This window comes from Danio rerio, chromosome 1 (genome assembly GCF_049306965.1).
Source record: "Danio rerio strain Tuebingen ecotype United States chromosome 1, GRCz12tu, whole genome shotgun sequence".
Lineage (NCBI taxonomy): Eukaryota > Metazoa > Chordata > Actinopteri > Cypriniformes > Danionidae > Danio > Danio rerio.
The window spans coordinates 10,482,298-10,507,482 of record NC_133176.1 but is presented as its reverse complement, the minus strand read 5'-3'; the positions used below and the strand labels follow the sequence as shown (position 1 = coordinate 10,507,482).

Here is a 25,185-nt window from a genome sequence, read left to right as displayed (position 1 = left end):
CATTTACAGTTAAGCACATGCTGGAGAAATATCAGTAGGACAGGAACGGTAATAATAATAAGGCTATTTCATCAGCTTTATTCATAACATATCAGCTCTTCTGTCTCACATTCATATCCTTCAATAAACACACTTTTACGATAAATATATATTATACACTTTTCTCGGGAAAAGCAGATTATACTTATCACTGTTCACACGATCACACGGCGTGTTTTCATTTGGAAGACTAGAATACTTATAATACTATTTGTCATATATCTAATTACAAAACTAAACGAAAACGTTCACACACCATAACCCTTATGAGGATCTATGCTACAACAGATCCGACCAGCACTGACACACTTGGTTAATAAGTAAACACCGAGTTAAAGAGCGAGGGCTCGACCAGGCATGCATAGGGGAAGACTAAAAGTCACACAACGAGCTCCCGAACACTGCAGATTCCCTCGGAAATATATGGCATGTTAGGGTTTAGCTATTAGTTGTCGTTTTTCGTCTCACATTCTCTGCAGCCAGTGATATGCATGAAATGACCTTTGATGGTAATTGAATAAACAGCGCTTTATTGGGGGACATGCATCCATCATCTGTGTTTTAAAGGACTGAAGGAAACGGTGGAACACTGACAGGTTCAAAAGTGCATTGCAACATTTGTATGTAGAGCCTATGATTTTGGTCATTGTCAGCATTGTGCATGTTGTAATTGCGCATTTTTTATATAATAGCATTTGTTATATGTTAAATAATAAAATAATACTTATTCCATCTTTTAAAATATATTTTCTTAGTTTTTTGATACAGTCTCATTTAATTTTGTTTTTTAGTTTTGGTGGTGCACTTTTCCTTCTCAAATGCTTAGTTTTTAACCTCAAACAGGTATCATATATTACGTTCTGCTACATGAAAAAAAATTCTATTTAATTTTATTTTTTTTATCTAATTTTCTTATTTTATTCCTATAGTCATAGTGATTGAAGTAATCACTATGACTATAGGAATAAGTTTAATGTTTAATGTAAAGTTCAATTTAATGAACATCATTATATGCAGTTGAAAGCAAAATTAGTAGCTCTCCTGTGAGATTTGAAATCGTTTTCAAATATATCTAAAGTTATTTCTCAAAATATTTCTCGAAACTTTTCTCATAAAAAGACATTTTCAGAGTATTTCCTATATTTGTCTTTATACAGAAAGTTTTATTTCTTTTAGGTTGACTGCATGGAATCTAAATCTTCCAAGTTCATTATTATTATTGATTTAAGATTTTTTTTTTCATTGACTACCAGACACACAACGTCTGAAGACGTTAATATCAGGTTAGATTTAGGTCGCCAGCATCTAAGGACAACGTTATTGTGAAGTCCCATAATGACGTGAAATGACATTGATACTTGATTTTAGGTTGTGTTGGAAAGTGACCAAACTCCTATGTTGAGCCAACACCAACGTCATATTGACGCCAAATACTGACATTTACCAATCCAAGGTCTGACAGACATCATTGGGGTGCTGTCCACACAACATCATTTGAGGTTGATGTTTGGATGTTTTTACGTTGCGTTGGAAAATAACCAAAATGCAATGTCTATCTGATACTGGACAGTGACGTCGCACAGATGTTGGGTTCTGACATCAACCCAATTTTCATTTTCAAACAAAATGCAATGTCCCACAACACTGGAGTACAACGTCAATCTGATGTCATGTTTATGTCTTGTGCCTGCTGGGACTGTTGTCCAATAATATAGTTAAGCCTGTCAATCACACTTTAAGGAGAATACTAGTATCTTGCAAAATAATTGAAGTTTCATACACTAATTTTGAGAGGAGCATGTGATGTGAATGAGCACGACTGGTGGCTCATCTGTAATCTGTAATAATCTAATTAGATTGATCCAAGCTTACAATAAATGGACCGATTTTTCCCTACTGCTCTATCTTCGTTTTGAAAAAGAAATCCCCTTCCACTCAATCTCTTCCTTTTCCTCCTTCCTGATCTCGGATCCCCTTATATGTTTATTGACCGGGTGGCAGCCTTAGACTCAAGTATCTCCGAGCTCAGGGTTCTCTCCCGGGACAGCATGCCAAACCAGCTATTAATGCCAAGCACATCTAGGTAGGAACTCTTGAACTAGGAAAATATGTACTTTCATCATGGTAAAAACAAAAGAAAATAGATAATAAAATCTTTAAACATGTGTTTTGCACTTGGGAATTATTTATTTTTGGCTTAGTCCCTTTATTAATCAGGGGTCACCACAGCGGAATGAAGCACCATATCCAGCATATTTTTTATGCAGCGGATGCCTTTCCAGCGGCAACCCAGCACTGGGAACACCCATACACTCCTGCATTTACACCCACACATACACTACGGCCAATTTAGCTTATTCAATTTACCTATAGCGCGTGTCTTTGGACTGTGGGGGAAATCAGAGGGGAAATATTCAAAAAAAATAATACAGATTTCACAGGAGGGCTAATAGCTTTTCTTTCAACATTATGAACGTTAAATTCTTTACAAGACCTGATTAACAAAAACAAATGAATTTGGACATATATATATATATATATATATATATATATATATATATATATATATATATATATATATATATATATATATATATAAACTTTACATCATTAAAAGAAACCTAATAACAGTGGCATGAATATTTATTTAAGATTATTTTACTATTTGATATCTGTTTATCTGTGATATACCTAATGGATAAATCCCATACCAACATATTTCTGCCAAGTGATCTGCTTTCATGTAAAAAAAGTGTGATTTTCAAAGCTTTATCCATGTGAGTTGCATGTAAATTAATAATTAATTCTGTGTTAATAATTTTTTTAAAGCATCTCATGAACAGAACCAAATAGCAAACACTTTAAACATGCAGTAATTTGGTCACACTTTACAAAAAGTATTTATTAGTTATAGTCAATTATTATATTTACTAACATGAACTAATAATGGACAATACTTGTACAGCATTTAATAATCAGTTCAGCATTTACTAATGCGTTATTATCATCCAAATTCATGCTTGATAACATTAGTTAATGCACCAGGAGTTAACATGAACTTTGTTTCCATTAACTAACTTTAACAAAGATGAATAAATGCTGTATTGGTCACTGTTTCATCATTTTTAGTAAATACATAAACTAATATTAACCAATACAACCTTAATGTAAAGTGTTAACAATTATTCAATATGCTAACGGTATTGCAAATGTATTAAAATGCATATTACAATGAAATTTGCATATCCATCATCCACTGACGCACTAGGACTTGCCTTAGAACGGAGACCACAATGTTTGACTAATTTAAAGCAGATTTTAAGGTTGCGTAAGACGTAATTAGCTCTGGAAAAAGCCATTAGTGCTGCATGTTGTGAGGCAGAATGAAGCGCCGCAGGAAAACAGCAGATTGACTACATGGGGTGAATGTAGAAAAGAAAGAGGTAGGATAATTCTCATGGAGATGAAAAGACGAGACATTCTCATGGAGACTATGAATACACTCATTTACAACCGCTCGTGCGCACTCTCTCTCTTTCTTTCTGAGGCATTGGTTGATACTGAGTTTAATCCTGGTTTAGTTTAGTATGATCCTGTTAGCTTTGTGCCTTTTAAAGTGAAGAGAGAGAGAGATAGAAGACAATGGAGATGCGCAGGGACCTAATAATGCTTTCTGTGTAAGAAGAGCATCTCCTCCTTCTCATGTCTGTATACGGCATATATACGGAGCGATCGTTTAGAGTTTTCTGTTAAACCTGAATGACAAACTCAGGGTTGGTGTAGGAGAAGCCTTGGAATTCGTTTTGGTCCAGATTCATGATGAAGAGTTTATCGGTTGGCGTCAACTCAACCGCCATCTTGGTGAACTCCTTGTCGAAGTTGCCCGTGTCGTGACGATTTTTCTGAAAGATAAAAACAAACAATGGCAGAAAGATGTGAATATGAGCATTAAAACAATGCTTTTAACGTTCAGCATGCCTAACTGTATTGATTGTAGCTAGTAAAAAGCTAGTTTGGTTGTCAATGTCAAAAATGAGATGGTTTACCTTTGCATGTTTGGAAAGTTTTGCATATATACACACACACACAAAAATTCACAATCGCTGACAATAATGACAATTGGTGAACCAGTAGATGGCGATATAACTTGGTAAACAAACAATATAGCTGTAAATAGCAACCAAGGCTTATTCAGAAAACTTACCGCTTCTGGGGACCGCCAAATACGTCGATGCTACGTTTTTTGCAGTTTTTGTTTTTGCGAATCCACCAGAGGCCGCTGTGTATGCTTTTTGAGATCTCAAATTTCTCTTGCGAGTTCGATTCGTGCCTTCTGTTCTCGTGTAAATCTACCAAAGGCCGCTGTCGACTGACTGACTGATCGACTGACCGACCCTCATCCTTCCCTAAACCCAACCATTAGTGTTTTCAAAAGCACAAAACTTAACCAACAGTTTTAAAAAGCAATGCAGAAAAAAAACGCCCTTGTCTGATTTTTACCATGTTTTCAGATTTTACCACATTCTCACCCTGTTATTTACTTTTTTTGGCTTTTGTTTTTGTTTCACGCGTTTTCTGGAACCGTTCTTTGCCGAACTTGAACTTAGTCATCGTGGTCAATTTCTCTCTGCGTCTCAAGTCTGTCGACAAACATAACTAGCTATTGGACAAACTGATAGAAGCGGGAAAGCTGTCCATACGGACATAAGCGTTCAGCTGGTAAGTGTGAAAAGCAACAGCGTTATACTGCCAACTAGCATTCATTTTAGACGAAAGGCAGCCATAAGTACTTCTGACTACATAAAAAAAACAGAGAAAACCGGAGTACCCAGAGAAAACCCACGTGGACACGGGGAGAACATGCAAACTCCACACAGAAATACCAACTGACCCAGCCAGGGTTCGGACAAGCGACCTTCTTACTGTGAGGCGATTGTGCTACCCACTGCGCCACCATGCTGCCCCATTGAGGCTGCATTCCAATCCAATTTTTTTATGCCCTCCACTTGCTAACTTGCCTCCTTCTTGTTCCCTCGGATGTACATTATTGATTAAATCACACAAGTGTCCACTACTGGTGGAACATCTGAACTGGTTTGCGCTGATCCTTCGAGCACTTGGAACTACACTGTTGTGATGTCACATATGCATTGCATTCTGGGACATATGTGCTCGAGTTTTTCTGTCAAAATCAAGCGCTGTGGGTAGCATGTTCGCCTTACAGCAAGATGGTTGCTGGTTCGAGCCTCGGCTGGGTCAGTTGGCATTTCTGTGTGGAGTTTGCATGTTCTCCCCGTGTTCGGGTGGGTTTCCTCTCGGTGCTCCAGTTTTCCCCACAAGTTCAAAGACATGCGGAACAGGTGAATTGGGTATGGTAAAATTGACCGTAGTGTATGAGTGTGTTTCCCAGTGATCGGTTGCGCCTGGTAGGGCATCCGCTGCATAAAAACATATGCTGGATAAGTTGGCAGTTCATTCCGCTGTGGCGACCCCAGAATAATAAAGGGACTAAGCCGACAAGAAAATGAACGAATGAATAAGTGAAATTTATTCATAAACTAATTTCGAGAGGATCACGTGCTTATGATTTATCACGGCTGGTCTCGAATTTGCAGTATCTTCCAATCATTCGAGACCTAAGCTACTATAAATAACCACAGTTTTCAATTCACTTTATCTTCGTTTGGAAGAAACCCCCCTCCTCCCCTTTTACCTCTGACTGGGCGGTCTAGTGGTTAGCACTGTGAGCCCTACAGCAAGAACACCGCCAGCCCTGGCCCCCCAGGACCGGTGGGTGTTTCTTTGAGGAGTTTGTATGTTCTCCCCGTGTCGCGTGGGTTTTCCCCCGGGTGCTCCGGTTTCCTCCCACCATCCAAAGACATTCAATATACATAAAAACCAAGCATTTATCTAACCCTTATGTTCCCTTAGCTACAGCAGCGGGGGAGTTCTGAGATCCACCGAGCTCAGGCTCCCCTCTCGCTCTGCCAAACGGGAGGAAGCCCCGGACTCGAGGAGTCCTTGAGCTTGGGGCACTCTCCCTGGACAGCATGCCAAACAAGCTTTTAGAAATCATCAGCTAAGTGTGAACTCTTAAAATGAATATTGGGTGGCCTGGTTGCTCAGTGGTTAGCTCTGTCACCTCACAGAAAAAAATTCGATGGTTTGAGTCCCAGCTAGGCCAGTTGGCATTTCTGTGTGGATTTGGCATGTTCTCCTCGTGTTGGCATGGGTTTCCTCCGGGTGATCCGGTTTCCCCCACAGTACAAAGACATGCGCTATAGGTGAATTGAATAAACTATTTTGGGAATAGTGTGTGTGTGTGAATGAGTGTGTGCGGGTGTTTCCCAGTACTGGGTTGCAACTGGAAGGGCCTCCGCTGCATAAAACATATGCTGGAATAGTTGGTGGTTCATTCCGCTGTGGCGACCTCTGAAATAGAGACTAAGCCAAAGGAAAATGAATAAATGAATAATTTCCATTTTTGCATATTTCTAGAAATTGGTGTGTTATGTAATGCATAAGGGGCCATTCACACTAGTTTAAACTGAAAATGTAAAAACTTATCCAAAAAAATTGAAAAAACTCGCTGACTTATTGAAAAACATTCCTACATACACTGAAGGATTGATGAAAGGGGCAATTTTTGCATATCAGTGAGACACAATTTTACCAAAACCTTTTTTGCTGTGAATTTGGCGAGACCTCACTTCTATTTTATCATGTCTGCGTAAACTACAAAAACTGCATTTGGTGAAATACGCATATGTATTATGCGTTCAGTCTATAATCATGCAAGAGTATTTGACAACCAACATGACAATGACACACTTTACAGTCAGTTGTGTGGATTCACATTATAAGGGATAGTTTTTGACTGCCTGCACGCAAAACTTTTCAAAAATGCAAAGAAAACTTTTGATTAGGCTAATGTTGTCATAAATATCAATGGCAAATCAAAAAACTTTACATTTTTGGGCCCCTTAAACTAAAAACAAGTTTCACATTTTTTGGTTGAAAATAGGCTAATGTAAAGACCCACTAAACTACAGCAAGATTAAAAGATTTGCTTTTAAAGTCAACACAAAAGAGCATTTGCAAGATATTTTGCTTTCACAAAATGACATTTCTGACTGAACCAGGGTGTTTAACAAAATGTCAGTGTATCCATTATTACATTAGATGCATTTAAAAAAGCATATAGGGTCTTTTTTTTAATTTTATGTTGAAACATTTGCAAAAACATTTGCTATTATAAATGCAGCTTATAATAGCACATATAACATCATCACAATCAGATACTAGAAGTCAGAAACAGAATAAAAAAAGGACCAAGAGGAATCTCGGCCCAAAGCTGACAGTGGTGAGACAAAAGAGACTAACAGAGACTTTCAATCTGGACTTAAAACCACAAACAACATGGAAGGACAGTACAGAGGAGAGCAGACTGGACCATCCGAAAAACACCCATGAGAATAAGATAAATCAATCCAGCCACCAACTGAAGACAAACAGCTCATGAGAGATCTGCTGAACACACACATAGAGACAGAGACACCAACTGACCCTTCATTAAAGACAGGACAATCAGGACGAGCTCCTACCTGCTGCTATACAGACCCAAAGCATCTCAAAAACAAGGGATCTTGGAGAGAAGAACTTCTTCTGGTCCATACACATACAGTAGTCCATACCTGCACCATCACGAGCCCACCAGACCAAGGTGACCACATGAACACACATACACCGCCCCCAAATACTGAGTCATCTGAGGTCAGATTTAGGTCACACTATATTTTGATGGTCAGTTTGTTGAAGTGTTACCCTGATTTATAACATTCGCTAAATAAACCTTCCTTGAAGGAAATGTGACCAGAATTACCTGTAATTGACTTATTAATGGTTATGGCTCATATTTTGATTTAAAGTAGCTCAATTAACTTAATATGTAAGTTAAATATGTGTAACTGGAGTTTACTTACAGCTGCACACATTCTCCTGTCAAGTTTGCTTTTTTATATGCCACGTTTCTAAATGAGACGCCAGCTCTTTGTTTATTTTTAATGCAATCTCACGGCAATTCGTAGCTTTTTGATTTAGTGGCTAATTCACATGAATTCGTCCGATCTAATTTGTACAATTTAGTACGATTTGCTCATCACCCAACAACGTTTGGGTTTAGGGGTGGGGTTGGGTGGCACACCTCCTTTTTAAAATTGTACATTTTCATGCAAATTTGTACTAATTAGCCACTAAACTGACAAAACGTAAAATACTTACATTTCCTTGTGAGATCAGGCAGTTATTTTACATGTTATCCTATTTATGATTGGCTTATTGTTTTACTTTTTTGAGTTTAGTATGGTGACGCGGTGGCGCAGTCGGTAGCATAAATTGGGTAAGCTAAATTGTCCATGTGTGAGTGAGAATGTATGGGTGTTTCCCAGTGATGGGTTGCAACTGGAAGGGCATTCGCTGCGTAAAACATATGCTGGATAAGTTGGTGGTTCATTCCGCTGTGACGACCACTGATTAATAAAGGGATTAAGCCGAAAAGATTGTATTTGTTATAAGTGTTAAATTTGTTACTTCCTGCCCAGGGACTACAGATGTAAATTAGCTTTATGAGCTTTATCATTATTAGCTAATGAGTTTAGAATACACTTAAATACACAGTTAATTAGGGTTGGGTATTTTTTGGGGTTATTTCGATACTAGTTCTAAAAAGATACTTTTCAAACGGTGTCAAACCGGTGCCCGAATCAATGCTTTTGAGCCACTAAATTATGGTGGGTGATTGTAGAAAAATCTTTTGTTTGACAATTTTTTCTGTTATTTTTATTGAAGTTTAAAGTTTACAGTTTATATCAATTTATATTTTGTGAAGTTTTTATTTCAAGAGGATCACGTGCTTATGATTGCTTGCAACTGGTCCCGCATTATCCAATTTATGAATCACCAATCAGATGATTCCTAAGTCACTATAAATACCCTAAGTTCCCTATCACAGCCATCTTCGTTTTGAAGACCCCCCCCCCCCCCCTTATTTTGATCATTTGTTTATTAGCATGAATTTAACATTTGCATTAAGCAATTAACATTACATTACTTTAGCTTACTACTAACCTGTGGAAAGGTTGTCATCAAAACACCTTATTTCTAGGATTGGGCTTGTGTTTGCATGGATTTCAGTAATCAAATTATTTGCCTTAATCTGAATTAGACATTAATATGATTAAAGTGTTTACATGAGTTGCTTTTGGAATGTTCCTTTCATGATTCCATTTCATTTGTTATAGCACATAATTCGATTAACATCACTGCATCCCCACACTATCCGCATTTGTTTTAAGTAATTTCAGGTGTTCCATTTTTAACTTTTCGACTTTAACTGCAGTTCCGCAGTTTCATTGTTCATGCCCTGTGATAAACTGAGGTATTGGATGAGAATATGAAGTAAGGACTGGTGGAAGAGTGTTGTTTTTAATGGAATTTGATACCGCATGCTGAATGGAAAGAAAAAACCTCTGCATTTTGTGATGCGGGTCTCTGTGGTCCTTTAAAGTAATCAAAAATTGCTGTTTACATGATATACTCTTAATCAGAGTATTGTCCTAATCATATTAAAATCAGAGTATTAGTGTCTATGTAAATGTACTCAGCGAAAATACCAGATGATGTCACAAGCTGCCTTTAAGTTATTTCAATGAGCCCTCAAGGACCAGGGGGGGCCAACTCGGAGCACTTACTCTGGTATCCTGGGCTCTGCAATTAGTTGGGGAAAATCCAAATTAAACCAAAACAAACGATTACAATTAGCTTAAGATTGGCAAGAAAAATTCGAGATATTGCAAATTGCAACCTGCAGAACCTGAAAGTTAAAATGAGCCCTCAAATGCTTCATTAAGTTCGACGTGTTTCCCTCCTTAATGCAACTTTTGTAAAGCACCTGCTTCACGTTGCTGTGTTAGAATCATTGCTTTTAAAATATAGCCATACTTTAGAACACAAGAAAACTTGGTTTAAGCAAATTGACGGCGATAGTGCGTGTTGATGAATTTGAAGAGATCGCTCACTGGATGTTCTGTACTGCGTGCTGCTTTGCCTACGAGCATGCATTTTCAACAAGAACAAACACCTGACATCGCTAAAGGTGTCTGCATGTCTTAAAGTTGTTTAGAATTAAATGTTTAGAGATGGTGTGGCACAATGCATACCAATGTGTCTCTTTGATGTACCCCTTGATGCTCTAACGTCTTTGTTAGAGCACCAATTAGGCACCAAAATTCATACGCTGACTCGGTCTGGTACATACCGATCACACAGGTAATGGTGCCCTAATGGCACTGGGTTTTGTTACCCAACCCTACAGTTAATGCATTTTTGTATGATTAAAATGAGATGGTATTTGTTTAAAAGGGATAATTATACAATTCTTTTAAAAATTTGGGGTCTGTAAGATTGTCTGTTATTCCCCAAGGATACTAAGATATTAAAATGTACAGATAGTGTTTAATGTTAGTTAAATCTTCAAGGATTTCTACTAGTTATCTAATTGAATTCAGAAAAAAATGCCCATTTATAATATTGATAACGAGAAACTTTTGGCATGTATTTTCCCCAACTAAAACTAACAAAATTATGTGACTAATTTCACATTACAAATGTTACAGAATTTTGCCAAAACAACACTCAAAATATATCTAAATGTTTTTATTAATTAGTGTATTTACTGTACTTTAACACATGAACTGCATCTCATAAATTGGCGTAGCATTTTTTAGATTAACCAGAAAATGCATATGTATATATATTATTAACCATAATATAACATCCTAAAATAGAGCCTGCATATCTTCTGCCACCGTTTGTGTGCAGAATAAACACAGAGGAGGAAAATATAGACAGAGAGATCAGTAATATATTCCAAATACATATATTCATATATTTTTCCTCTATATAAACAGTCTGTCCACAGTAATTTCACAGTCATTTTGATCCAAAACACTGCCAGGCACAGGTAACAAGTCAAAAAGTGTCATACATCACAGATTTTGGCAGAATAAATGACATAAAAAGATATGTTCTCGTTAGGTGTCTTTAGTTGTAGTCACGTCACTATCATTTCCAGTTGGTTTTGGTTATTATGAGAAAACTACACACTGCATGATTAGTTCCTAAACTTTAATCTCTGACTTGGCACAGTTTCACACAAACACACGTACAACACCCAACCGAAAAAAAGCACTAAAACGGGGTGACCTAGTAAACCCGATCAATAAGCGGTAAATGGTTCATCTAAGGCGGATGGTTTGTGTGTGTGCATGTCTGGTAGGAGGGAGAGAGACAGATTTGGCAGATATAGTTGATATTTTATAGATATATTACATCAGATGTAATGAATAATTTTTATAAATCCATTAAGGACATGTCCAGGTTTATATATATATAAACACACACACACACACACACACACAGTTAGGTCCGTAAATATTTGGACATCGACACAATTCTAACATTTTTTGCCCTATACACCAACACAATGGATTTGAAATGAAACGAACAAGATGTGCTTTACCTGCAGACTGTCAGCTTTAATTTGAGGATATTTACATCCAAATCAGATGAACGGTGTCAGAATCACAACACTTTGCATATGTGCCTCCCACTTGTTAAGGGTCCAAAAATAATTGGACAGAATATTAATCATAAATCAAACTTTCACTTTTTAACACCTGCTTGCAAATCCTTTGCAGTCAATAGCCCCTTTTACACAGTGATACGGCAAGTTCAAAAAAGCTCTGTTCACACAGGCACAGACGTTACAGAATTTTTCCGGAAAAGACCGTTCACACATCCATTCCAAAATACCGGTAAATTCTGACATCATTAACCAGAAATTACCTTTAAAGGCTTCGCTTGTGTTTGTATCCATTTGCCTACATCACAAACTCTGTGGATGGAAGAGAAGTCTTGTGAACAGCTTCGATGAAAATATAGAGGAACACTTTCGCATGTCGAGATGTACATGATATGTGTGTGTCCTGGCGCTCACGGGCTGCTTCACATGCACACGCGACGCTCAAAAGCCAGTGAAGGAAGCAAAGTTTGAAGGAAAACAAACAACAGTTTATCATAAGCATCTTATCAATAATTATTTACACGGTTGGCATTAAGAAGGAACATAGAAACTTTATCTGACTAACATCTAGCAGTGTGTCTGGAAAAATATTCCAAGGCTTTTATTTTCATTAACCGCGTGGATGTGAATGCATCTGACTGTTCTGATTGGCTAAAGTAGACGTCTCACGTCAGCACATTCTAGACATCACCAGATGCTGGGTTTCATGCCTGCTGGTTTTCTGCCAGGCCTCTACAGCAACTGTCTTCAGCTCCTGCTTGTTCTTTGGGAACTTTCCCTTTAGTTTTGTCTTCAGCAATTAAAATGCATGCTTAATCGGATTCAGGTCAGGTGATTGACTTTGCCATTGCATAACGTTCCACTTATTTCCCTTGAAACTCTTTGGTTGCTTTCACAGTATGCTTTGGGTCATTCTCCATCTGCACTGTGAAGCACCGTCCAATGGGCTCATCTTGTTCATTTTATTTCAAATCCATTGTGTTGGTGTATAGAGCCAAAAATGTTAAAATTTTGTCGATGTTTAAACATTTATAGACCTAACTGTATATTCACACACTAAAAGTCTATCCAAGTTTTAGAAGCAACAAATACTAACTTGACTTCTAGTTGATCATTTGGTCTCAGAAGTGGCTTATATAAAAGGCCTCTAGATTACGCTTATTTTACTAAAATAAATTATGATCATGAATTGATTTTTCATTATTAAATTAGGACAGTACGGTCTGACTTTGCTTAGACAAAACTCTTGTTATTTAACAGAAATAATGTACAGTATAGAATATAAAGTCATGCTGCAGTGGAAAACGAATCAATATTGTGTATGACTCCTATATGCTTGGAGGACTGCATCCATACATCTCTGCAATGACTCAAATAACTTATTAATAAAGTCATCTGGAATGACAAAGAAAGTGTTCTTGCAGGACTCCCAGAGTTCATCAAGAAGTTCATCACCTTTGGATTCATCTCCAATGCCTCCTCCTTCATCTACTCAATAATGTTTGCCAATAATGTCTGGTGACTGGGCTGGCCAATCCTGGAGCACCTTGACATTCTTTGTTTTCCGAAACTTTGATGTGGAGGCTGAAGTATGAAAAGGAGCGCTATATCCTGCTAAATAATTTGCCCTCTCCTGAAGTTTGTAATGTAATGGGCAGCACAAATGTCTTGATACCTCAGGCTGTTGATGTTGCCATCCACTAGGCAGATCTCTCGCACGCCCCCAAACTGAATGCAACTCCAAACCATGATTTTTCCTTCACCAAACTTGACTGATTTTCTGTGAAAATCTGGGGTCCATGCAGGTTCCAATAGGTTTTCTGCAGTATTTGTGATGATTGGGGTGCAGTTCAACAGATGATACATCAGACAAATCTACCTTCTGCCAGTTTTCAAAATTATCAACTAGAAGTCAAGTTATTATTTGTTGCTCTTACAACTGGGATTGAGGATAAAACTTTTGTCAGGTAATGTGTATATATATATATATATATATTTAAGATTTTTAACTGAAAATGTGGTTCTTTGTGATTCATAAAATAAAAGTTAACAGCAACCAGCACTTTGAAAACACAACAAATAAAATAAGATTTAAAAAAGTAAGACATGCAGGCAAATTAAAGAAAATAAAATCATGAATAATAATGTAAATAATGTTCAGTTTCTTTCACAGATAAAATCTACATATTATATTTTTATATCTCTATTTTTAATATTGGGTGAAATGTGACTTGGACACTGGAGTCACCCAGATACTTTAGTTGTTGTTTTTAGACTACAGTCTATGATATACAAGTATACAGTCCAAATCTTGCTACACACTCACTCTTTGTAAGTTCATTTACAAGTTCCTTTAATCTCTTCCCTTTATCCTTTTTAAATCAAACCAGAAATAATAAGGAAGAACAATATAGATATAGAAATTACCTCCGTTCCTCCAACAGTCAGGTCAAACTCTCATTGGCTCATTCAAACTCTGTCATTTCAGTATCTGTAATCTCATTGGTCCCTATATATATTGTGCTTGGCTAAAACTGGCTACTTGGATTTCATCGATGCAAATTTTGTATTAACGTATGAGAAGCCTCGAAATTCCTCTTGGTCCAGGTTTTGAATCACTTCCAGGTCAGGAGGGGTCAGGATTGGAGGATGACGAGTGAAAAAAAGATCAAAGTTCCCTGCGTCTCGACCGCACTGTGGAGAAGACGAGAGAAGAGAGATATATGGGATGGGAAAATGACAAGAAATGAGGAAATAATGACAAATGGAAACTTCATATGCTGAGAAAAATAAAATAAAACTAAAAAAGGTGTTGTAATTATAAGAATATTTTCATAGCAATAGTCACAACCGAATGGAATGTGTAATGACAGAAAATGATGAGCTTGTATATATAAAATACCAACGCACATTTTGGCATTACAAATACACTGTGGCATTCATGCACATAATTTTCTGTGTTGGAAATATATTTCTGATGCTGCAAATTATTGCACAATGTAAGAGAACACATTTATTCTCAACCCAGGCTCTTTCTGAAAATGTTCCCCATATACATTTCTGCAGAGCGCCAAATATGTCCCAGGATGTACATTTTGCAGGTTTTGTTTTCGCAAATCCACCAGAGGCCGCTGTCGACTGAATGACTGACTGACAAATCGACTGACCCACCCTCCTCCTTCCCTTAAACCCAACCGATAGTGTTTTCAAAAGCACAGATTGACCAGCCCACCCACTTCCCAAAACCCAACCGACAGTTTTAAAAAGCAATGCAGAAAATGAAAAGCCCTCGCCTGATTTTTACCACATTTTCAGATTTTACCACATTCCCACACTGTTATTTACTTGTTTATTTTATTTCTTGGCTTTTGTTTTCATTTTAACTGCTTTCTGGAGCCTTTCTTTACCGAAATCAAACCCTATTATCTTAGTCAACTTCTCTCTGCGTCTCAAGTCTGCCGACGTACATGGAGAGCTACTGGACAAACTGGTAACAGCGGGAAAGCCGTCAATATGGAGGTAAGCGTTCAGCTGGTAACACGAAAAGGAACGGCGTCATACCGCCCCATAGCGTTCATTTTAAAGACAAAATGCACCCATACGTACTTCTGGCTACATAATTCACGATCTCCAGAAATGTATACAGGGCTACATTTTCAGAATGAACCGATGTTGTTTATTCTCCAGGTGCAGCATTCAGAAAAATGTGATCTGCAATTTAAAGGAATAGTTCATACAATTTTATTAATTCGTATGCCTTTCTTTTTTTAAAATACAACTAAAGGTGAAATTTGATTGTTGTGCTTTTTCCTATCCACATAAATGGCAGTGAAAAGCATCCAGCATTAAGCTTTTTTCAAAGTCACAAAGAACCAGCAATCCATTATGCCATATTAGTATTAGATTACGGCTTATAGCTGAAATCTAATGTATTATTTAACAAAATTCCTGGTCTTTGTGTATAACTAAGGTGACCAGATGTCCTGTTTTCTCTGGAAAATCCTGTATTTAGCTTATTTTCTCTCATATTCCAGTTTTTCCCTATACGTTGTTAACTGCTGAGTGCTGGCTGTAGTCTTTCTGAAACACAAAATTGGCCTAATCATTGGTAGTCAATGTCAGCCCAGTTTTTCCCATCTCTGTCTCAGCTTTATTTAAGCTCAATGCATGTCACTATTCACTGGAGAAGTGTACTAAACTTTAGTTAGTGCATAAAAGAAGGGCATACAGTCAACTATTGAGTAAACTATCCCTTTAATGACAAGTGAAAAGGTGAAAAGGAGGGATTGTGAGAAGCATCGTTTTTCATGTAAAACCTGAAAAGAATTAAGGCTGCATTTACGGTTCAAGTGACTCAATTCCGATTTTTTTTTTTCTCCCATGTGGCACAGATCGGATATGGCCCATGTATGTGTAAGCAAGAACAAATCACATGGATTCCGATTTACTCAAATCAGATTCAGGCCTTGTTTATATGTGGAAATTTATCTGATATGAATCGGATCTGTGTTCTCATGTCTGCAGTGTAAGCAGGTAGATCGGATTTTCACCTGTCAATGCGAGACGCGCGTCATTAAAAACTGTAGCGAATGACGTCAAGTCTGATGCTTTCATTTCAGAACAGACTTCAGCAGAGTCCCGAACCTTAAATCTCATACATGAGGACCTAAACAGCTTTTATATTATCATATAGCACAGATATTTAAGCATGGTAATGAGAGTGAGAGAGCGCAATGACCGCCATGTAACCAATATAAACTAATATAAAACTAGTGCTACATCACGTGCATAAATCACGCCATGGACATTACATTAACATGCCTAAAGGTTTAAAAAAGCCTATGTATCAAAAGAGGATGAACAAATGAGACCTTTCTGTCATAACCTATAGTAAAACAGCTTGTCAAAAGCTGCGAACAGATTACATACAGGAATAGAGAAAAGAGCACTCTTTAATTATCAGCTGCTAGTCAGCGCCCGCTCTTTTTTCCTGCTCATTGCGAAACATCATCACAAAAGATGATGTAAGCAGGTCATCAAAAAATAAATAAAAAATCGGATACAGTCACAAAATCGGAATTGACCATCAAGATCTGCAGTGTAAATGCAGCCTAATTCGATAATATTTACCTTAACTGCTTGCTGACTGCTAACAGAATAAAAATCAACACAATACCAACCGCATTCCTACTTAAAGTCACCATGAAATCAAACATATTTTTCTCATTTTTATATACAGAAGTAGTTCAGTGGTGCTCAACCCTGTTCCTGGAGATCCTCCTTTACTGCAGAGTTTAGCTCCAACCTGTAGTAGTTTTTGTATTTCAGCACTTTGTTATTAAGTAAATAACCATTTGCCCTCATAATCCCATAACCTTCCCTCCACTCTCGAAATGACTTTTCACTTCTGGTCACATGGAGTTCCTTTAGGGAATGGCTATCAATAGGAGTCTCATTTCTAGTCTGAATTCGCCCCCATTCGTCAGTCTTCCTTCATTTTGTTAGCAAAACCCTTCTTTCAATAATTTAATCAGTTCCCAAAGAACAAAATCATGCACCTGCATGCATTTTATACTCATTGTAGGACTGTTTCAAGTGGATGTACGCCACGATGGCAGAAAAAAATGACAAATAACCTCCCTTTCATGGCGACTTTGAAGCAAAACTATGCAAGTTTCTCAGGTGGTTAATAAGTGCAATTGCGTGCTTCCAGTGTTGAAACTGTTGTTGCGCTTTACCAATCACATGCATTCGTTGACTAACCTGAGATGTCCACCAACACAGATAAATAGCCTGTGTTACACAACACTGTTTTCCACAAATATCCTCACATGGCAGCCAGTTGGTGTTGGTTCTATATTAGATTGTTTCATCTCAGTTTTTTTAATAGTAAATGAATAAAGAAATCAACAAATTTTCATTTGCTAAAAGATTTTTAAATGCGCATGGAGATAAAGAACCACGTGACGCATTTAAAATCCGCATGCCCAAGTTAAAGCAGAAGTCACGTTTAACTATTGGCCCACAACAATATTTTCGACCAATCAGCTTTCTTGGTTTACAATCAGTCTCATTGGTTGGCTTTTATTGTTTCGTGCGCAATAAGCAACGAAAATAAATAATGGCATAGTGGCCTACCTAAATAATATTTGTATTTTCAAAATGCCAAAGAGGCCACATAAAAGTGAAATGAACCGAATGCCATTGGTGTTAGTAAACTGAATAGTGACATTTCATAAGATTTAAGTTTGTACGCTTGTTACATGTTTGTTTTTTATCCATGGTTGACCCATAACCTTAAATGACACAAAATAATTAAAGATCGTTCCGAAATTTGATGCTTTTATCCCCGCTATAACTGTTTAGTGATGTCATGTTCTGGGAAAACTGAAAATGTGTGGGGGACATCGATCACGGTAACTTTTACCTGGTTTTGTTCCGGAAATTATTCATTTACAAATTAAGCACTGAAGTTAAAACTAGCTCTGTTCTTTGCATTGCAATATTTGATCATTTTTACATCAGTTCAGTTCAGTTATCTCCTAATCCCGTTTAAATCAATGTCAGGCAGACCGAAAGAGTTTGTGTGTAAATGATACTGGCATATTTAGTGAAGTTTTTAAACTTATTTCGATAGGAGCACATGATACGATTGATCGCGGCTGGTCTCTCATTTATAATAATCGGTAATAATCCAATCGGATTGATCTAAGCCAACTATCTTTGTTTTGGAAGAATCTTCCCTTCCCTTCCACGCCATCTCCTTCTTTTCCTTCTTTACTATGGGGAGCTCTCGAGCCCTACCTGATCTCCGACCCTCTTACATGCTAAAAGACCTGGCGAGAACCCTGAGCTCAATTATCTCCAAGCTCAGGGTTCTCTCCCAGGACAGCATGCCAAACCTGCTAATAGCGTCAAGCAATATCTAAGTGTGAACTCTTGAAACAGCTCATAGTTACAAATGTTATCTACCTCTTTGCTAAATATAGTGTATTTATATTGAATCTCAAATATTTTTGAGCGTTTTGGTGAGTTTGTTGATCAACATCAGCTCCCTGGTGATGCACGCATGAATTGGGCTCTGGCAACTGTTACTGGGTTGCTAGGGTCACTACTAGTTGCTAGGGTTACTTCTACTGTGATCAAAACTGACTGGAAAAACCTGTGCATTACATGATTTTACTGCACACTTTCCAGCCAATCAGAATCAAGAATTTCAACAGAACATGAAAAAAAAGTGCCATTTATACCCTTCCGGTGTGGCTTTAATGTCTGAAACTTTTTATTTTAGGGTGAGACCGCACCAAACAACACTTAAAAAAAGCCTTTTCAATAGTATTTGTGTCTCTGAATGTGAAAGCAAACCATTGCCTCACTTCACACATCTGTGTTTACATGATTTTTTGTGGTTTAAGAGCAGAGCAAGAAGAGTTGTTTTATTTCCTGAGCAGGCACCTTTGTCACAAAAACATCTCTGAAAATTAGCCCCGTAAATAACAAAATGTGCTTCATCACTGCAGGTAAAATACACTCAACGGCCACTTTATTAGGTACACTTTACTAGTACGGAGTTGAACCCACTTTTGCCTTCAAAACTGCCTTAATCCTCCATGGCATAAATTCAACAAGATACTGGAAATATTCCTCAGACATTTTGCAACATATTGACATGATAGCATCATAGTTGCTGCAGATTTGTCAGCAGCACATCCATGATGCGAATCTCCAGTTATACCACATCCCAAAGGTGCTCTATTGGATTGAAATCTGGTGACTGTGGAGGCCACTTGAGTACAGTGAACTCATTGACATATTCAGTAAACCAGTCTGAGATGATTCGTGCATTATGGCATGGCTTGTTATTCTGCTGGTAGTAGAAGATGGGTACACTGTGGTCATAAAGGGATGGACATGGTCAGCAACAATACTCAGGCAGGCTGTGGTGTCTACACGATGCTCAAGTGGTACTAATGAGCCCAAATTGTGCCAAGAAAATATACCCCACACCATTGCACCCCCAGCAGCCTGAACCGCTGATACAAAGCAGGATGGATCCATGCTTTCATGTTGCTGATGTCTAATTCTGTCCCCACCATCCGAATGTTGCAGCAGAAATGAAGACTCATCAGACCTGGCAACGTTTCTCCAATCTTCTATTGTCCAATTTTGGTGAGCCTGTGTGAATTGTAGCCTCAGTTTCCTGTTCTTAGCTGACAGGAGTGGCACCAGGTGTGGTCATCTGCTGCTGTAGCCAATCTACCTCAAGGTTGTCTTGTTGTGCGTTCAGAGTTCTCTTCCTCATACCTTGGGTTGTAACGAGTGGTTATTTGAGTTACTGTCGCCTTTCTATCAGCTCCAAACAGTCTGCCCATTCTCCTCTGACCTCTGGCATCAGTAATGCATTTGCACCCACAGAACTGCTGCTCACTGGATATTTTCTCATTTTCAGACCATTCTCTCTGAATCCCAGTAGATCTGCAGTTTCTGAAATACTCAGACCAGCCCCTCTGCCACCAACAACCATGCCACATTCAAAGTCACTTAAATAATCTTTCTTCTGATGCACAGTTTAAACTGCAGCAGGTCGTCTTGACCATGTTTACATGCCTAAATACATCGAGTTGCTACCATGTGATTGGCTAATTAGATATTTGCGTCAACTAGCAGTTGGACAGATGTACCTAATAAAGTGGCCGGTAAGTGTATATACTAGAGAAAGTGCAAAAACAACACCACTGCGCTTTTATTGATGTGTGTGGTGCAGTAACCAGATAAACACTTACACACACACGTAGCTGCATTTTTACTTACAGATTTGGGTTTGTATGGAGGTTGAACTTCCTTGTTTTGCAGTCTTTCCCAGTCCACGAAACGGAAGAAAGCATGCTCTTTAATGTCCCGTTCGCCCTCCAGTCCACAGCCCAGACGTTTACCGGGATGCTTGGTCATCAGCTGCAAACACAAAAGCTCTATTAGTGTGTGCGAGAGTAGACAAGAGTGTATGAAGCTTGTGCAACTCGTACCCCCTTGCATATGGCGACTGCTTCTTTGGACATGGATTTGGGGTAAGACACGTGATGCTCCATGATGGACTGGAACAGCTCATCTTCATCCTCACCATCAAAAGGAGGCTAAAGAGGAAAACAAAATATTAGAATTTTCTTGATACCATGGCAGAAATGAGCTTTCACAGATCACAAACTTTTGTTCATTCATTTTCCCTCAGCTTAGTCCATTTATTTATTAGAGGTCGCCCCAGCGGAATGAATCGCCAACTATTCCAGTATATGTTTTACACAGCGGATCTACAGTATTTGAGTTTGCATGTTCCCCCCGTATTAGCGTGGGTTTCCTCCGGGTGATCCGGTTTCCCCCACAGTCCAAAGACATGCGCTATAGGTGTATTGAAGAAACGGAATTGGCCGTAGTGTATGTGTGTGAATGAGTGTGTATGGGTGTTTCCCAAAACTGGGTTGCAGCTGGAAGGGCATCCCCTGCATAAAACATATGCTGGAATAATTGGCGGTTCATTTCGCTGTGGTGACCTCAGAAATAGAGACTAAGCGGAAGGAAAAGGAATGAATGAATGAAATGAGATTCCATAGAAAACAAGCAGACTTCTCAGGAAGAAAACCCCTCAATGAGATTAACTACCAAAATGTTTTTGTACTGTGGTACAAATTTACATCCAGTTTACCTGTCCTGCCAGCATTTCATACAGGAGAACTCCATAAGCCCACCAATCCACAGACTTTCCATACGGCTGATATGCAATGATCTGCAGGACAGAAGAGCATACTTAATATCTCATGGACAATAAGATAGACTCACTTTAATATCCATTACAGCAGTGTTTCTCAACCACGTTCCTGGAGAACCACCTGCTCTGCATATTTTCAATGTCTCTCCTTAACCAAACACACCTGATTCAGATCATCAGCTCATTAGCAGAGACTGAAAGGCCTGTAATGGGTGTGACAGACAAAGGAGACACCCAAAACATGCAGTATTGGTGGTCCTCCAAGAACATGGTTGAGAAACACTGCACACTCATCTCAAACAAATTACAAAGTTACCAAAAAGTGGATTTATTTCAGTAGTTCAATTAAAAAAGTGAAACTCTTACATCATATTCACCTTATTCTCCATGTACAAGCGGGCGCAGCCATTTGAATATTTTTGGCTTGAGACTTCCGGGCTGCGTCCGAAACTGCCTACTACTCAGTAGGTACTGCATTTGAATTTAAACGTACTACTCGGTTGTTAAAAAAGTACGTTCTATACAGTATGAATGTAAGAAGTATGAATGGAATTCAGATGTACTACATCCGCCATTTTGTCATGGTCACATGACCTACCTACGTCAGTTACGTCGCTTCACTACCATTCATGAATTCTCTCGAGGGACATCATGGGATAGCACAGTGTGCATGGGATGCCCACTTCAGAATCTCCACGGAAGTAGTACGTCATCTGGGTACTTCTCGCATACTGATTTTTGAATTCTATGAATTCGAATGTACTACTCGGCTCACATACTGATTTTAGCGTACTGTATAGTATGGAAGTATGCGGTTTCGGACGCAGCCCTGGTCTCACTTCCATTCATTTTTAGAAGTTAAAAACGAATTATTTTGCTGCTTGATGTTGCAAACTAATATTGAATTATTATATTATTCTACTTTGTCTGTATAAGCATGCAAATACTTGTTTGTAGAATAAGTAGTTTGACCGTTTTCTGCCGTTTATTATTCCTAGTCATTTCTCCCATAGACAACTGAATCGGATGTCCTAAAACAATCGCAAAAACAAGCACTCTTCCGCATTGAAGAGTAAGGTCAATACATTTTCATTACACACAGACCAATATATATCAAGCGTTTATTTCTTTTAATTTGGATGATTATGGCTTACAGCTAATGAAAACCCCAAATTCAGTATCTCAAATTTTAATATTACTCACGACCAATGAAAAGACAAGGATTTTTTAATTTTAACAGAAAACCTAGGGATTACTGAGAAGTACGAACCTGTTAAGCACTCGATACTTGACCAGAGATATGAACATATGATGGGTTTTCATGTTATATAAGGACATCATGATTTTTATCCCTATTAACTCATGAAACCTAGGCGCTTTCATCATAAGGATTTTTGTTATGCGATATATTGTCACAGAAATTGTTGCAATAAGCAATATCACTATCATTTTATGCCACTAATTATATTATGATTTTATAACAGCATAATAATGCAAATAGCCATGAACACGGATCATTCTTAGCAATAACATTATTTATATTCTATAATTTGATGTTAAAAACGTAAATGTCGTAACTATATAGACTATTTAGTGTTCTATTAGGGAAATGTTCAATTATAAACTTTGACAAGTTGAAATAGAATGTAAATGTCACTGTAAAATGACTTTAAATAACAAAAAATATTGAGGTCATCTCCGAGTATTGCACGATAAGTCGATATATTGATTATTATGACAAACCTAATGAAACATTCTGCAGTTTTACATCTTCAAAATACTTCATTCATGTATCTGAGGTGTTTTCAGGATGGGAACTAAAACAATGTACCCCAAAGGTAAAAAAATAAATAAAAATCCTGGTACTAATAATAAATAATCAACGTAATGAAAACCAAATACAACACACACACCTCTGGGGCGATGTAATCTGGAGTGCCACAGAAGGTTTTTGTTGTGTCTTTATCAAACATGTTCTCTTTGCACATGCCAAAATCTGCAATCTTAATGTGGCCTTCAGAGTCCAACATCACATTATCCAGCTTCAGATCTCTACACAGAACCAGAAAACAAAGAACAGCTCAAACACACAGTAAATATATGCTCTCAAATGCATTATTTAAAATCATATACTAATCATATAAAGGCTTAGGTTTCATTTTGAGTTTCATTATTTAGGTAGTATTCATAAATATAAAAAAATAAAGTATATATACAGTTGAAGTCAGAAATTTTTTCCCCAATTTCTGTTTAACGAAGAGCAAATTTTTTCAACACATTTCTAAACATAATAATTTATTAACTCATCTCTAATAACTGATTTATTTTATCTTTGCCATAACGACAGTAAATAATATTTGACTAGATATTTTTCAAGACACTTCTATACAGCTTAAAGTGACATGAAAGGCTTAACTGGGTTAATTAGGTTAACTAGGCAGGTTTGGGTAATTAGGCAAGTTATTGTATAACCATGGTTTATTCTGTAGACCAGGTGTTCCCAAAATTTCAGCCCGTGACCCCCAAAATGACAATGCCAGTGACTCCTGACCCCATTATCCTCTGAGGTGGTTATAAATACAGAAACCTTGCATGCAATTGTGCACACACTCCATTCATTCATTCATTTTCTTGTCGGCTTAGTCCCTTTATTAATCCAGGATCGCCACAGCCGAATGAACCGCCAACTTATCCAGCAAGTTTTTTACACAGCGGACGCCCTTCCAGCCACAACCCATCTCTGGGAAACATCGACACACACATTCACACACTCATACACTAAAGACAATTTAGCCTACCCAATTCACCTGTACCTGTCTTTGGACTGTGGGGGAAACCGGAGCACCTGGAGGAAACCCACGCGAAAGCAGGGAGAACATGCAAACTCCACACAGAAACAACAACTGAGCCGAGGTTCGAACCAGCGACCCAGCGACCTTCTTGCTGTGAGGCAACAGCACTACCTACTGCGCCACTGCCTCGCCCGCACACACTCCAATAGACCCAAGTCTATTCTTCGTTTAATTTTTTTTATGTATGTCAGTGCTGTAAATAGCCCAGAAAGTTTAACCTGGTGCCATAAAATCTATCTGCTGCAAACTCACGCTATTGCTGTGTCTATAATATTATGTAATTACCCCAGGGGTCGCAAACCAATAGAAATAGTAACTATAAGCTACTATAGTAACTATATAGTATGAAACTATAAACAACATTTTTTTCCTTTAGTAGGTTATGGATATAAAAAAAAGTAATTCTAATGGTTTATTAAAAATAAATAATTTTTTTGGAAATCACCAGGCGACCCCCCCTCTACATTGTCCTGCGACCCCCCCAGGGGATCCCGACCCCCACTTTGAGAGCCACTGCTGTAGACTATCGAAGAAAAAAATGCTTAAAGGGGCTAATAATTTTGTCCTTAAAATGGTTTTTAAAAAATGAATAACTGCTTTTATTCTAGCTGAAATAAAAAAGACTTTCTATAGATGAAAAAATATTATCAATTTCCTTGCTCTGTTAAAAATCATGTAGGAAATATTAAGAAAAAAAATTTTAAGAGTGGCTAATAGTTCTGACTTCAACTGTATATATACACAAAAATATCTAGCATCTAGCACAAAACATGCACCCCAGTGGAATGCTGACAAAACTGCTTGTATAATAAAACTGCACATAATTTAAACTCAATATTAAATCCTCTAATTGATGAATTGATGTTATGTCTCAATGAGAAGTCATAATAAGG

At 37.8% G+C, this 25,185-nt stretch overlaps 1 protein-coding gene across 2 annotated transcripts in view; it reads right to left on the bottom strand.

Moving 5' to 3' along the window:
- Positions 1-2,666: 2,666 nt before the first annotated feature.
- prkcba (protein kinase C, beta a) overlaps positions 2,667-25,185 on the bottom strand; it is a 77,066-nt gene continuing 54,547 nt past the window's right edge. Inside the window, exons 13-17 of one of the 2 annotated variants that reach the window (XM_005170844.6) lie at positions 23,354-23,492; positions 21,378-21,458; positions 20,704-20,811; positions 20,492-20,632; positions 2,667-3,941 (exon numbers count right to left, since the gene is read on the bottom strand). In XM_005170844.6, coding sequence (XP_005170901.1) covers positions 3,789-3,941; positions 20,492-20,632; positions 20,704-20,811; positions 21,378-21,458; positions 23,354-23,492 — 622 coding nt within the window. In that variant the 3' untranslated portion in view covers positions 2,667-3,788. 2 annotated transcript variants of the gene reach the window in all.